This window comes from Urocitellus parryii, chromosome 3 (assembly GCF_045843805.1).
Source record: "Urocitellus parryii isolate mUroPar1 chromosome 3, mUroPar1.hap1, whole genome shotgun sequence".
Classification (NCBI taxonomy): Eukaryota; Metazoa; Chordata; class Mammalia; order Rodentia; family Sciuridae; genus Urocitellus; species Urocitellus parryii.
In genome coordinates this window covers 16510661-16527383 of record NC_135533.1, presented here as the reverse complement: position 1 = coordinate 16527383, position 16723 = coordinate 16510661, and the positions used below count along the sequence as shown (strand labels likewise).

General features: G+C 41.6%; 1 protein-coding gene across 2 annotated transcripts in view; it reads right to left on the bottom strand.

Moving 5' to 3' along the window:
* Window positions 1-16723, bottom strand: part of Dgki (diacylglycerol kinase iota) — a 414620-nt gene that overhangs the window by 6269 nt on the left and 391628 nt on the right. For both annotated transcript variants that reach the window (XM_026398565.1, XM_026398566.1), the window contains 2 exons: window positions 10201-10238; window positions 6822-6942 (listed from right to left, as the gene is read on the bottom strand). In XM_026398565.1, the coding sequence (XP_026254350.1) occupies window positions 6822-6942; window positions 10201-10238 (159 nt within the window). The remainder of the gene's footprint in view (window positions 1-6821; window positions 6943-10200; window positions 10239-16723) is intronic.

Here is a 16723-nt window from a genome sequence, read left to right as displayed (position 1 = left end):
ATTTGCCTCTCAATCTAGACTCCGGTAAATTTGTGGAAGATTTAGCCAGTGTTTTCCCCATCACTGTGTCCTTCTTAATACCCAACATAGAGTCTGGTGCCACGCTGATGCTTAAATATTTGGCTGAATGAATGAATCAACATGGCAGGAAGTACCAAATGCAGTTTTAGGTACTGGGAATGTTACAATCCTTGGGATTTGTCTTTGTATTGGTGGAGATCATTATTATTGCAAATTAACTTACTTTGCATAATGTAAGAAATTTGGGGGGAAGACATTCTAAGTTTCTAACCATGAATTTGCCAAAGAAATGACTGTGATACCATTGAATTTCTAAGTTCTGTTCATCCCGGAGCTACATCATCTTGACCTCATGGCTTTCACATCTACTCTTCACTGGAGCGAGGTGAATCTGTTTTGTTAAGGAACACTGGGGATGCTACACAGAGCCTCGGGCATGCTAGCTAGGTAAGCACTCTACTGCTGAGCCACATCCCAGCCTCCTCCTGGTTTCTCCCTCCCTCCTTCCCTTACTCCCTCCTCTTTTTACTTTTGGTTCTAGTTGACAAGTAGACTTCCTAACAGGTCTCTGCCTGGAATGGAACTGCATGAAGAAAGTGTTATTTAAAAATAAGATGGTCTTTTATCACCTGGATTTCCAAGTTTCCATCTATCATCTACTGTTCATTCCCAAGTACGTGATGAAGTTTACAGCCTTACACTGGGAACAACCCTTCCTTCATTGGTTCTTTAAGTTTCATTTATTCACGTCAGCTGAACTCATAAGGGCACAACTGATTGTTTCTAGATCTGTTTCTAGATCTGGGAGCTTGATCCCTGACTCTCCCTACCCACAACAGCCTTTTTTTTTCTAATTTCATACCCAAACCCCACACATTTCTCAAAGCCTTGTCTGGACAAGTTCCTCTGAAGAGAGGATCTGTGATCTCAGAACTCCCATGAGGCTTCCTTGGTTCTACCCTGTAACTCAAATTTCCTTGTCAAATGTTATGCCTTCTCTCTTAAATTATTCTAAATCTCTTGAGGATCAAAATGCTTTTATTATTTTTGTATCCACCATGTACCTGATATGAATGAGTCAACAAACATCTAACTCAATCATCTTTTTTTAACGTTTGAGAATATTCTTTTTTTAGTGGTTCCTTTCATGAGAGATGACAGTAGAATCCATTTTGATATAATTACACAGCATGGATTATATTTTATTCTAATTGGAATCACATTCTTATGGATGTACAAATGGTGGGATTCACTGTGGTGTACTTCTGTTCCTTACTTCTGTGATTCTGATGAAATAAGAATGATAATCCTTCTCCCTCCACCTCCTACACACATCCAAAGCAGACTAGGCAGAGACTAGGACCGAGGCTCCTGGCACTGCCCCTCTTGGTTTAAACTCTCAGTTCCAACACATGCTAGATGTTGGACAAGTTCGTAATGCCTTGGTGGTCACACATGCAAAGCTGAATTAATATTAATCTCAAAGGTTGTTGGGAGGTTTCCTGAGTCATTATGCATAACATGCACATAACAGTGTCCAGCCCACCATAAGCACCACTTATTCGAGTCTAGATAGTGATAACTGTCCTGTTCCCTGTCAGATACAGCTGATCACATCAATCAAATGGGTCATCAGTGTAGGAAGATGACACAGAGGACCACTTCACTCCCACTGGCATTTGAAGCCACTCAAGCTCTAGGCCAGAGAACCAAGCACTCCACGCCTTTTCAGTGGCAGACAAGGCATCCTCCTTCTGAGGAGCTCCAGATACCTTCAGCAAATCTTTGAATCCTATCACTGTGGAAGGAACTCCAGGAACACAAACAGCCTGGCCTCACCAGTAGCTAGGCCCCCATCATGACTGCTAATTGTACCCAACTGAGGCAACAGAGGCCTCTTTATGCAGCACTTCCTCCTTTAGGCAGCACTTCCTGTCAATCAGAGCTGCATCCACCATGGGTCCAGTGACCCCCAGGGTCCAAGCTTCTATGCATGGGAGGGAACATGAAATATTTTAATTCATTAACAACAAGGGTTTGACAATCTAAGGGTGGGGACAAGGAAAAGAAGGGACATTGTGCCTCACCATATCTGAACAGGATAAAAACAGAATCATTAAAAGTGCAGCCAACTCAGTTATTCCAATGCTGATTTTCCAGTTTGTGCTTCTGGCATGCCTGTGGCCAGAGAAGAGATATAGACACTGAAACAGACACTTGCTTTTAATTAACATCTAAAGAAACTCTAGTTAAAGGGTTGGGGTATGACTTGGAATGACTAATTTATTTAACCCCAAAGTCCTTTCTCCTTCCATTAACACAATACCGAAACTTTTTTTTTACTTATTTTTTTTTTTTTTTAAGTGCGGGGATCAAACCCAGTCCCCAGGGCCTGTGCATGCTAGGCAGGCACTCTACCATTGAGCTCCATCCCCAGCCCACTAGACCATTTTGTGCACTGGCAGGCAAATGACCAATGAAAAAGGGGAAAGGTGGCAGTCAGCTCATTACAGATGGCAGTGGGGAGCTGCTTTTAATAGCACAGGTACATTTTCTCATCATTTTGTGAGCCTGCTTTCAAAGGCCTATGTTTGCATTGTGCTAGCAAGAAGGGGGCTGCACAGTAAGCCACAAGAAGAGTGGCTGCCAGGTGTATCTCAATACAAGGTGTGCCATCCCTCTTGGTTTGTTCTGCACTGACAAATAACCAGTTTAGAACCATGCTCTAAACTAGCCTGTGCTGTTTAGTCACCTTGCTGCAAGATTTGGATGGGGTTGGTCAGAGAGCTGGAACATAATAAACAAAGGTCACAAGAATTTTCTTGAAGGATAAAATGTATTTAAAAAAAAATAGCACCTAAACCAGGTGTGGTAGCACATGCCTGTGATTCCAGTGGCTCAGGAGGCTGAGAAAGGAGGATTGCAAGTTCTAAGACAGCCTCGGCAACTTAGCAAGACCCTGTCTCAAAATAAAAAATGAAAAAGGGCTGGCTGGGGATATGGCTTAGTGGTTAAGTATCTCTGGGTTCAATCCCTGGTACCAAAAACAAGAACAACAACAACAACAAAATAGCTCCTAAGATTTTTGGAAAGTTGGGTCTCACTAATTAAAAAGGACAAAAAAGAAAAAAAAAGAGAAAAAAATTAAAGACTGATTTTCTTCAATTTATACAACAAGTACATGCAGCTCCTCTGCCTTCTGGTTATTTGTATCTCATGTCTTTTGCTAGAATAAGGAATCCAGAAGACATATGCATGAGTTTGGATTAATAACCTAACCTCATGATGCTTCTGTTTTTACCATCTGTCAAATGGAAATTCAATGTGCTAATACATTTAGCATCTAGCTCAATAAACTTTAGTGTAATGAGTGCTGTAGATTTTTTTTTTCCTCCAAAGTGTCTGGGACAATTAATTTTTTAAAATGAATGATTGTCATGTTTAAATCATACTAAATCCCAGACCACATGTTTTTCCTCAGAGAACTATTCATAATTGAAACATGGATTTAAAGGACTGGACCGTGTGGGAAATCGTCTGGAAAGTAAAGAACAATCTCGTAAGGGGACATATACATCAGTATGCAGGCCAAGTCCCAAGAACATGAAAGGAGGCAAAACTTCAAAATCTTTCAAAATGAGAAGCAAGCATGGTGGTAAGTGGTCAAGCTCTCCTAACTGCAAGGACTCAGTCCCTGGGCCCTTCCCTGGGCCACGCTGTTCCTTGCTGGTGCAACTCTGACTCTATCATCCATATTGCATTTGTGTTATATTCGACGTGCCTTTTGTACCACGCATTCTTGAATTTGCTTCCCACACCAATGCATCCAAATCCCCTTTGCTATTCCTTCCACCTCCCCATAGCCTCTCTCCCTTCCTCCCTCTCTCAGGACTCATTTCCCATTAGTCTCCCTGACACTGCCAGCAGACCATTCCAAATCCTCCTCTGCCCAGAGACAAAGGCTGCACAGATGTGAGGAGAGCTGGCACTGGGAATGCTAACAGCACTGTCATCCCGGCCCAGCAGGAAAGTGGTCCTTTCTCTCTGGGACCAGAGGCAGAAAAGGGGGGGGGTGTTAAAAGAAAAAAAAGAAAAAAGAAAGATTGAAGGCAGAAAAAGAGGGAAGACAAAATAAGCCATTGAAATCAAAAAGGAAATGCATGAGTGAGATTTCTATCAGGAAAAACAGTGGGAGGCCATGGGGTAGGCCTGGGGAGAGTAAAAACAAAAGAGCCAAATGCATAGGGCGTAGTGGAACAAAACAACACAAAAGTCTCTTGGAGGGGTAAACTAGGGGGAGGGAGCCCGCAAAAATGATGGCTGAAAGGAGCTGAAAAGTGGGAACCACCATGGGGAATCTCAGCATCCTTAGCCTCTGCCCTGTCTCTGGAATGGTTAGCTCTCTTCCTCCTGGGTTCTCTTTTCAACCCTCTAAATGCCCAGATTCCAGTTTCTCATAAAGGAAAGCTGCGCGCTGTATGTGTGAGAGAAGAAGGCCAAAGGAAGAGGCCCCCTGTGGCTTTTTCAGAACAAACCACACATCTCACTTCCTGGGGTCCTCAGCCAGTTTGAAAGAGCCTTAGAAGAGAAATACACTGTGGATCCTCCTGTCAGGGAAGACAACCATCTCCCACGACTCTTGTTCAGCAGGTGTTTTCTTGATCCTGAACCACACTCCTGACCCTAAATGCCCACTGAAGAAGCAGGCACAGCAGAGGGGGAGGAGCTTACAGCAGTAAGGATGCCCCAGCCTTGTACAAGCTGAGGGCCACACGAGTGTCACTTATGAACCTTGAAAGGGACCCACTGAATCCACGGGAAGCAAAGGCACCTTTTGTCAGGTCTTTCAACATATTTTGGATTTATAATATCTGAAGCTGCAGGAAAGACATGGGCCAGCATGGACCAAATTGTAAAAAATAAAAAGAGATCCAGAGATTTGCTGCCTTCAGGAACTAGGAGGAGTGTGTTCTCTGGATCTTTGGCATGGCATAAAGATTCCATTTATTTATTTATTTATTTATTTATTTACATGGATTCAAACTGATCAGACTTACCTACTGCAAATTTGTTGCTTATTTTTAAATATGATACCATAGTCTGGTCAACAATCCTAAATGGCTTCTGGAAGCCCTTTAGAAAAGGCACTGCCACTTTGGTTAGGCCAGGGTAATTCCAAAGTTATCATCAGTACTAAGGAAAGACTATTTCAATCAGCAGAGATCCCATTAAAAGTGATTACAGAGTAGAGATAGGGTAAGGTTTTCATTTACTTGTTCCTGATTTCAAGAACGGGATAATTTAAAGGGGCTTCTATAATTTAAAAGAGATGAATGGTTCTGAGAAGATAGTATTCAATTTCAAAATGCACATTGTATCAGCAATAAAAGATGTTAAAAAATGAGCATTTAGCTCTTGCAGAACCAGATGAATTTGACTACCAAAAGATTTCACATTCAAAATTTTAAAAAAATTTTCACATTCCTATTCTTAAGTGAATAGAAATGATGAAATGGATGATTTTTTAAAAATTGGTAATGTGTATCAGATTGATAAAAACGCATTTCAAAAAAGATCAATTGCAAATGAATTTCCATTACTTGACTATAATAGTAAAGTTTAAAAATGCCATCTACCAAAAATGTAGTGATTCTTGGACTGCCCACTGGAAGATTTAAGTTCAATCAGAAGAGATCTATTTACTTCACTATCTCCAGTCTTTCTCCTGGGCATCTCCTGACCCACTGGAGATTCTGATGGGTCAGGAAATATCTGAGACCTCTGGAACTCTTTCCTGTGAATGAAGTTAGATAATGACTGGGAATCTTGAGTCTTTTTTCTTTTTCTCTTGAGCATAAACATTAAACCAATTAACAAACTCTAACCAAAGCACTAATCTGCTACTATCTATAATCTGAATTTGGGTGCCAATTAAGTAGGCCACATGTTCACTATCAGCTCTCAAAGTCTTCCAGGATCTCAGTGGACCTTAGGTCCTCAGACACATTGAGCTTCCACATCTTCTCCTTTCAATTAGCCTAGCCAAGCAGACCCCACCCACAACACCCTGCCCACCCCCAACTCCCCCTTTTTCCTGTTCTTTATTTCTAGAAATACTGTAAACATGAGAAACTAACATAACAATAGAGACTTGACATTCACTGTCTTTATTAATGCTTCTAACAGGCTCTTAAGAGACAGGTGCTCTAGGACAAATCCAGCAGAGGATCTAACACCAAGTTATTCCTCAAAATCCCAGTTAGAAAATGTTCTGGGAGGTGAGTATGGCTGGCCACAGAGGACAAAGGAGTACCAGGCGTTTCAAGGAAAATAAAGCATGATTTAAAAAGATGAATGGGATTCCAACAGAAGAAACTGAGAAACTACAAAGATTTTTTTAAAAAAATCAGAGTCATAAATCCTCAGAATGATCAACTACAAATATGGATTAGGTAGCTGATCCCAATCAGTTAATTTACAAAAAAAAAGTTTTTAGAAAAATAAAACACATTATGCCAGACTGCATTTAATTTTGTCCTTTACTTTTTAAAAATTAATGATCCAATAATAGCCTATATGGGGCTCCATATGATGATGGCTTCTATTAATTGGTTGGTTAGGATGACCCACAACTATCAGTGATCTGTAAGCCTGGCTGCTTCAAATAAACTGGGAGAGTCAGTTAAAATGGGATTAGCAGTCTTTCTCCCATTGTGAAGACAGCCTGGGTGAATGCCAATTTAGAAGATGACTCTACTTCATGCAGGAGTGGTCTTTGGTAAGTTCTTGTGCCTACTCACCATGGTCCAGGATATATTTCACAATCTCCCCGTTGCCGGTTTTGGCTGCGTAGTGAAGCAGTGAACAGTGATCTGGTCCCTGAATTAGCAGACTGCCTCCATTTTTATAGCTTTCTATTAGCTGAAAGGGAGAAGCATGGAAAGAGGCTCAGGTAGAATCCAGAACAAGAACAGCTAAGTCCTCATAAAATAAGACTCACGTAGCAACCTGCAAATGTTTCTAGCCTCAGAGGACATAGAAAAAAGTCAAAGAGATGAAGTGGATTTTTGGACTGTGATATTACTCACATAGATGGTTGGTGTCTCTCCTGGCTCTGGTGAAGGTCTGTGGTACTCAATGGTCCAAGGAAACTGAAACTTTCTCAATTACTGTTCTCCTTCCTCTTCTAAGCTCTAGTCTCTGTCCCATGGGAGTGAGGGGTAAAGACAGCAAAAACTTCCCTTCCCTAGGTTGGCTCAGCACTCTTTCAAGGGAGAGAATAGTTATTGCTATAAGCAGACAGAGAGCATGGCTGATAGCTAAGCTGCTTTCCTGTGTCCTTTACCTTTTCTTCAATCTAAAGAACCTGACTACCAAATAGAAGAGCTGCTTCTCATTTTCCTGAAGACAAACATTTACACGCACACATGCATACACCACTGTGTATGGCTCCCTTGCTCATCCAGACCTGCAGCCTGGCCTGATGCCTTCTGAGGATCATCCAGTACACACCCAAAAAGGCTAGAGATGATCCATGGGATGAAAACTGAAATGATGAAGAGAAGGATGTATTTATTTCTGTGGGAGGAAAGACTGGGAGTGGGGGGAAACAATTTGGCCGCCTGAGAGTAAGGTGGCTACAGGAGGAGGTAGTCTAGGTTCATGAAGGATAGAACACTGTAGAAAGTGCAAATAGGGTCCTGTTCTCCAAATGGCAGCATATTTGAACAAGAAGAGCTTTCTTGACATTTCTAAAGGGCAATTAGAAGGTCATAAGCAGGGAATACAGAAACAAAGCTGAACGTGACTCAGTCAATGGTCTACAGGCCTTTCAGGCAACTCAGAAGACAGAGGTGTAAAGAATTATAGCGATAGAGGGGGATACTATGAGGATAGCAGAGGCCCACCAGGTGACCACAAAGCACTGGATACAAAAGGAGCCCTGCAATCCTGCCTAGAAAATAGATGAAGAAGAATAGCTGAATGGAGGCCAAGGACTCATGGGAATCTCCATCCCTAAACTGTAGGGCAAGAGGATGGGGAGAAGTAGCCAACATTCCTCTCATGACCCGACAGAATCCTGCTCTGCCCAACTACAATGGCACCCTTTCCTTGGGGACAGATCCAGAAAGGATGGATGCAGTACAGACCCAACCAGATCCAGTTGCCCAGCAGCCTTGACCCTGTCTTTCAAAGGGCTTTTAGACACTGGGACTCTTTAGTGAGCCGTGGGCATCCTATGCAGCCCAGCTGTTCAGGAGCTGTATGACAGCCCTCCCCCTGAGCGGCTCCTGGGATCTTCTCTTCCCTAGTCCTTCTCTCCTTCTCTCTCCTAAAAATATGCACATACACACAACAACCAGTTTAATACTTAATTTGTACTGTACTTTCTATGCATAAGAGAGAAACAGAAAATTGAGAAGAATGAGAAAAAAGGTACAAAAGAAAAAGACTGAAAAAGAAAAAAAAAACTTCAGCCACTGTATTTCATCTCTCTGTAAATAAGTTGTTATTAGGTTACTTTTTAGCCATCTAGGACATCATTATAATGTAGAATGCAGAAAGACATCCAGCTGGACATAGTGATTTTCTATATTTCAAATTACTCTCTGCTAATTACTGAAAATGTGTGGTGATATCCAAGGACCTGGAATGTTGGCTGCCTACACTAAAAGCACACAGAAAATCAAATGAAAGGGTTTCAGATGTACAGTGCTTTGCAAAATGTCCCGGCCGAGAGGTTCTCCAGGGGCGAGGATGCGCCTTGCTCTCCTCTTTACTTCCCACAGGGCCTACCGGAAGTCCTTGCAGGAGCATAGGATGGTGCTGGTCCACTGCTGGGAAAGGCAATGAACGCACAGGTACACTGCTCAGGGGTGCACTTCTCCCCTGGGTACCCATGGAGTGACACTATGATCTGGACAACAGCACAGGTAATACCATTTTCATAATTATGTGCCCACACATGGCAATTGGCCAATAGGTTTACAACCTTCTATTACTCTGCTAGTAACCTGTTGATGTAAAAATGTCATACAGGTAGGCCTTGATTTATCTGATATAAGTACTTTAAAAAAAATCATGGTGCTTCTCAGTTTTCTTCTAAGGCATATGGGTAGTCAATCTGACCTGGAACTTTCCTACTCTGTTGATGGGTAAGGCACAGCCTCTACCCGAGGCAGATGCTACTACATACAGCAGGTCAGTGCTGCTGATGTTACACAGGGACATATGATATGGGTCCCCATGCCTGAAAATGATATGAGACCAGATAGACATTTTAGAACACTCATAGACTACATTATACAAGACATGTTTTTATCCCCACCATTTTTAGCTGTTAAAAAAAATGATAAACACTGTAAAATGAGTAAAATAGCTAACATTTTTGAGCCCTTTCTATATAATACAGACCATCATGACAATATCACTTGATAACATTCAATCCTCATAGCAAACCAAAAAAAGGGGGCCATATTATTGTCCTGTTTTATGGATGAAGAAATTGAGGCACAGAGGGAATTCAATAATGGCTCAAAACCCCACGAGTAATGAACAGTAGGGCCAAGATCTGAACTCAGGCAGGCAGCCTGACTTCGGAATTTATAGTCCCTCCCAAGGCAGCGGTGACCATTTCCTTCCTGAGAACTAAATTCACCAGAAAAAAAATGGGCACAAATAAGATGTTCAAAATGGACCAGTCGATCTTTAGGCTAAGTATGATCCACAAAGCATCAAACTATAACAATGGAAGATGTGAGTGTCACAGGGGTCACTCCCAGAGAATGCATTTGTGGGTATTGCCCAGGTTATTCTTTACAACGTATCCATTTCAATATCTGTCTGAAAAGAAATCCTTTACTCTCTCTAATGTCGGCTTCTACAGAGCAGGAACTCTGGGCACTGTGGCCCTGTCCCTGGGTGTAGGGTTCATTGTAATGAATTCAGGCAAATCCCAGGGCATTTTCCCACAGACCCTCTGCTGTTGGGAATGAAGAGAGACTATGAGGGCTACCCCCTCTCTCTGTGCTCTGTTCTCCACAATATCCTTCCTCCTCCTCAGCCAATGCAGGCAGCGGGGAGATAATCCATAAGCAGGATCTTGAAAATTTGGTGAACAATATCATTTTTTTGAAAATTCTTAATGAATCACCAAATTTGCAAAGAGAGATGTCTTACCTTCATAAGATCACCAGCTATTACTGCCTGCAAAATTGCTGTGAAAGACAAAACAGAGATGTCCATTAGTAGAAGGCCCTCTCTTTAAAATCCTACAGAAGGTTGGGTGCCTATTTTGAAAGGGCGGTCTCTGGTAGTCTATGGGGAGAACCTAGAGAAGGAGAAGCATCCCGAAGGCTGAGACTTAGTCAAACAGAGGAAGGTCCTCTCTTTCAGCCCTTCCCTGCCCAGGCACCCATCCCATGCATCATTCTAGAGCCCTTAGGAGTCCCGCTCCAGTCCTGGTCCAGCAAAGATGGCATGAAATTTAGAGTTGCACGGACTGGATTCAAATCTTAGCTCTGACACCAAGGAGCTGCGGAACAGTGGGTGAATTATTTTGACCACCTGAGCCTCAGTTTCCACAAATGCAAAGGAGAAAGTCTTAACTTTATGGGAGGCTAAAAGGATTCATGAAGCCCTACTAACTAGCCACAGGTGCCGAGGAAGTGTCTAATCATGACTGTGGCTGGTCCCTTATTTCTAGTTCCTTCTCCTTAGCTCTTTTGAAGTTGAAGTAATCACCTGTCATTTTGATTGTATATTTCATAATGATAAAAAACTCACTGCTATAGATAGTAAGATGATTAGAGGAAACCATTCTATTTTAATTGTGTCTAATGATTTATGCACATCATGTGGGGTATGGAAAGGAAATAAGAAAACATGATTGACAAAAGCAGAAAACTATATGTGTGTCTGATGATAATTATCATTCTTAAAAAGAAACTATTTACACCAGGATGGATATGGTCCTTTTGGATAAATAATCTATCAATTATGAAACTACTAAAAAGATAGATTTTCAGGTTTTGAAGTCACAAAATTTTATAAGAAAAATAATGTAAATTTATTTTGCAAAGTGATATTTTATTCTTCTTGCTTGAGTGATTTCTCAGGTAGAGTTAACCAAAAGTGAAGTACTATGCAACAAAGTACATGAAGCCGTGGCTGCTGCTGAGCAAAGTCCGAGGCTTTTCTATGGCTCACTATCGACTCCTGGGTGAGTAGATGCAAAGGGCCATGTGAAACTCACTCAGGGGCACAGGACTGAGCATCTGTCTTTAGTGGAAGCCTTGATAAATTTGGTGATGAGGAGGGCAAGTTGAAAATAGATAGAAGGAGGATGCATGGAAGACAATGGAAAACCCATCTGAAACCATCTGAGGGTTTCTTTCCATATTCCTATAAATTCAGCACCTGGCAGATGTGAACCAATTAGCTGCTGAATTGACTGAAAAGAAAGCAAAGAAAGGAAAGAAGTGGGAAGGGAGAGATGTGAAAATAATACAGAAGGAATAAGATAGGTCAAAAGAACTTGGGGCTGGGATTGTGGCTCAGCAGTAGAGTGCTCTCCTAGCATGGGCAGGACCCGGGTTCGATTCTTAGCACCACATAAAAATAAAGGCATTGTGTTGTGTCCATCTACAAAAAAGATTTAAAAAAGAAAAAAGAACCTAAGAAACATCCTGTCTCACTCTTTGTTTTATAAGTGGGGACATTGTCAATCTGAAGTTAAGTGACTCTCTTGGGGCACAGAGCAAGTAGAGGCCTAGTCAGCATCACCAAGCAGGCCCCTGTCCAGTGCCCCATGAAACTCACTGTGCACAGAGCCCTGCTAGTCTCTGCGGAAGGTATGTGGAAGATGGCAGAAAATGCTGCTGTGAGGTTTGTAGCATTGTGGGGAAAAGTGCTTGACTCAGGTCTAATTCTGACTCTGTAATTTACTGGGCCCATAAATTTAAGAAGTGATTCAGTCTCTGAGCCAATTTTTTCATTAACAGGTATATTGCTCACCTCCCTACCAAGGATCAAAGTTTAAAAAGTGCTTTGTGGGATGGTTGTATAGACAGAAGACACGATTCTCAGTACTGCTGTGACTGCACCCAAGTACATGGAAAAAGACATGGACATTTTAGAAGGAGCCTTCCATCAAGGTAAAGTTGGCACGTGAAGTTGGGCAGACGTAACTCTGTTAACACAGCACCAGGCAGAGGACAAGCACAGATAGAGGAGCCGGGATGGAGCTTAACTTCAAGACATAAAGACTACATCCGAGCTCGGGGAAGAAGGGTGGGGGAGAGTGTTAGCAGTCATAGATCTGGGGGAACAAATCAGTTGGACCTTCAGGCTGCAGGATGTTCTCTTGGTTGCAGGAGAATATTCAGAGTGTGAAGGAAATAAAGGCAGGGAAATGGCACAATGTACCGCCCTGTAACTCACAAAGCAGCATAGCCTATGTCTTCAAGGTCGTATCAAACCCTTTGTTAGAATTTAAAAGTTCAAAAAAAGATGGAGACAGAAAAATAGAGAAAGAAGAAAAGAAAAAATGAATTTATTAAAGCACTTGCATAATAAAATATACAGCATGTAAATAATCAATTGAAGATCATGAAAGAATCCCTTGGGCAAAGACTATTTATGGATCACAATCAATCAATCAATCAATCAATCAATAATAGAGGCTAGGTTAAAACTTACTAGCTAGTGGTGTAGTTAAAAAAAAATTCTTGGAGGAAGTTAGTTTAGGCCAATTTGGTCACGATAAATTCAAATAATTAACAAAGAAGATTTGGAACCCTTGCAAAGGATATGAACAAAGCCATGATAGTTAAAAGATGTGGTTCTTGAAGGAAACTGCAAAGAGTTCCATATTGTCACATCAAAAGTGGTCTCAGGTCATGTGCTGCAGAGTCTCACAGGAGTCACTCCAATGAACACCACTATGCCAAGATGAGGCACCCGGATTATACCCTGCAGGTGATGGGAAGCTATGGAGTTAAATGCAAATCTGGGGAGCATATAAATGTCCTTACACAGGCCAGTTTGATTCTATTTCTCTCCTCCTGAAAACAGTTATGACCTGCTCTTAGCTCTTTCCCCCAGATTGCCTGCAGTGGAGCCTCTTTCTACTTCTACCCCAGAACATTCACAAGCATTGTTATTTATGCTTGCTGGTGTCCAACAGCCTCCCAGTTTGATGTCCCCATGAATACGCGGAGAATCATATAACAGAATCATAACCACAAATAATCTCCATTGTACTGAATATGGAAAGCATGAATATTTATTTTTAAGTCAAGCAATATACCCAAGGGTAGCTATTATGCAAACATTATTAGGAACAAGGCTCACTTCTCTCTCCTGATTAATGTCTTTTCCTATGAACACTGTTGTTGAAGATCTTCTCTGCATAAAGAGAACCTGAATCCATTAGTATTCAATTCCAAATAATAACCTTCTGAAAGATCAAGCTTGAAAACAAATAATGAGTTGTTATGATCACAGTATTATTCTATATTTCTTGAGCTCTAAGCTTTCCTTTTTTCTTTTTCAAAACTCCTTCAACTAAAGAAACCATGCTTCAAACTTCCAGAAGTAAGAGAAGTCAAACTGTTAACAAGATGTAAAGGTTATTGAATAGATGAATAATAAGTTTCCTGGAAAATGAAATCACATTATTTCTTCCTTTGCAGGAAGACAGGCGTGTGAGGGGGTAGAGAACTAGGGCATTTGTCATTTTTAGGGGTTGGAAGTTTCATCATTAGTCGATATGCAGTGGTTCATTTTTTCCTTTAGTGCTATGACTTTCAATAAATTGCTGTCCACTGTGCACCCCGGGACAGGACAGAACGCTGGGGAACCAGGGGCAACTGCCTGCCTTCCCTCTCCCAGACCCTCCTTGCTAAAGCCTGGATTCCTAAGAGTCTGGATGTGTTCAGACCTGGTTTATGGAAGGAAAAGATGGCTTCCATCGCACAGAACCAAGAAAGGGAGAAGAGAACTTCTATGACTTCAGGGTGTATATCCTTCTAAAATTCATGTTGAAACTTCATCCTCATTGCTGAGAGCCAATTAGGAGGTGGGGCCTTTGAGGAAGTGATTATATTATGATTAATCATGTTAGTAACCTAATTACTTGTGACAGAGATTAATGCCCTTCTGAAAGAGACTTCAGAGCACTGCCTGGCCCTTCCATCTTCTCCACCTTGTGAAGACACAGCATTTCCCCTCTTTACTTTGCTACCATGAATGCACCGAGAAGGTGCCATCTTGGAATCAGAGAAAGCCTTTGTGAGATACTGAATCCACTGGCACCATGATATTGGACTTTGCAAGTTCAATGATTTATATTTAATATCCATTATCTATTATTTATACATCATCTAATCTATGGTATGTAGTTAGTAGCAGGAATGGATTTAGAGTCCTTGTTTGTCTCAGGGCAGCCCTATCCAAGGTGGTGGGGATACAGATGCACAAAAAGTAAAGTCCACTCTCTGATGAAGCTGATGTTTTGGCAAAAAGTAAAAAAAAAAAAAATAAGATCTGACTTTATAATAAGGAAGGAATATATTTTAATAGAGGATGGATTCCGATGGCTTGGATTACAGTCTTTAGAGCATCATTAGCTAAGGAAGACCATGGGCAAGTCAGATTACTAAGCTTCAGTTATCTCTTGGAAAAAACGAAGAGTAAACAATTTATGGTTTTAAGCACCAACACTTCTTGTTCCAACAGAGAAAGTGAATATTCAGCCTGGCCACTGCAAATGCTGCCCTCACAATTTTCTTGACCTGGTCATCATCACAGATGATGTCTCTTCAGAACCCTGCCCAAAACGCAGTCCTTATCATCACAGTCCTCAGACTTTCCCCCTCTCCATCAGTGTTGCTTCCTGCTTGGCCACCAGGCAGCTCATACCTTCAGCCACCCAAGAGCCCACTTCTCTCAGATCCATATGTCCACACAGCCTTTCCTGTCTTCACCTCACCAGGGGCACGCTGTCCAATTCCTCTACTGTGTGAGCAGTCAGCCATGCTACATGTGCAACAACCGGTGAAGGCTTAGCTCACAAAGACGTGGAATTCAGTATGATCATTAAACACAGCAAAAGCCATCTAACACTCACTCAATGGTGCAGATAGCCACTGTGAATTATGCTAATGAGGCACAAATGGGAAGCAGCCCAACAAAATGACAGTAATTAATATTATTTTACACAGACAAACAGAACGAGTCCAAGATGAGGTGAGAAAAAGGAGAAATTAGATATTTCTAAAGAACTCTGCATTTTAATCTAGGCCTAGAGGAGGTTTTCACAATAGAGATAAAAAGATACGTGACAAGTTATTTCTTATCCTAAAAGCTAAAATGCTGAGGGATTTTTTTTAAAGAATCTACTAAAACTAATTCATGGGTATTCTTATAATGATATGCAAATCTGTATCAGTCAACTATTACTGCATAGCAAGCCATGTCAAAACACAGTGGCTTGCAACACAACAATGATCATTTTGCTGAAAAATCTGCATTTGGGGCAGGGTTCTGAAGAGACGGAATGTCTCTTTTCCACTGAGAGCTGAATGACCCTCCCTGAATACCAGCCACAAATCACAAAGGGTCCTTCCTGTGGAAGTCTCAAGCTTGCCTATATTCAAGGAGGAAAGACACAGACTACACATCTCAATGGGAAGAGTGTCAAAGTGCCCTTGCAAAATCTGTGTATAGGACAGGAGACAAGACGTGACTGTTTTAGAAAGTGCATACTGTCACACCTCATACCTGCCTTTCTCCTTCCATCTCTAAAAAAACGGTTCTTTCCAAGAAGTAGTTTACAGTCTTTTTTATTTTTCTGCTGAGGTACTCATGACACAAAACAGATGGCACTGTGTGTATATAATACATACCCACACGCAGAATGTGGTTGACGAAGGCCGTCAGTGAGGGTCAGAGACATTCCCCAACACTAAGTGAAAATGGTCACCAACCCTCCTACTCAAAGCCCGTCATAATTCAAGTGTATGATGTGACAGTTTTATTTTCTACCGGCAGGACATAATCTTTCTTTCCAAACTCTCAACTTGCAATGTGACTTTATCTAATGAGCTGTGTCCTCTCTCCTTGAATATGGACAAACTTGTGACTTCCGCAGGAAGGGCCCTTTGTGATTTCCAAGGCAAGGCGAGGAGGCTTCACTGGGCTCTCTGGGGCTGGTTGTTTCTGGAACCCAGCCATCATTTCCCCAGGAAGCCCCAGTAGCCCCTGGGAAGAACCGAGGATCCCAGCTGCAGCCAGTGCCTAAGTACCAGCCAACGGTATGGCTGGTATTCACGGAGGGTCATTCAGCTCTCAGTGGAAAAGAGACATTCCGTCTCTTCAGAACCCTGCCCCAAATGCAGATTTTTCAGCAAAATGATCATTGTTGTGTTGCAAGCCACTGTGTTTTGACATGGCTTGCTATGCAGTAATAGTTGACTGATACAGATTTGCATATCATTATAAGAATACCCATGAATTAGTTTTAGTAGATTCTTTAAAAAAAAATCCCTCAGCATTTTAGCTTTTAGGATAAGAAATAACTTGTCACGTATCTTTTTATCTCTATTGTGAAAACCTCCTCTAGGCCTAGATTAAAATGCAGAGTTCTTTAGAAATATCTAATTTCTCCTTTTTCTCACCTCATCTTGGACTCGTTCTGTTT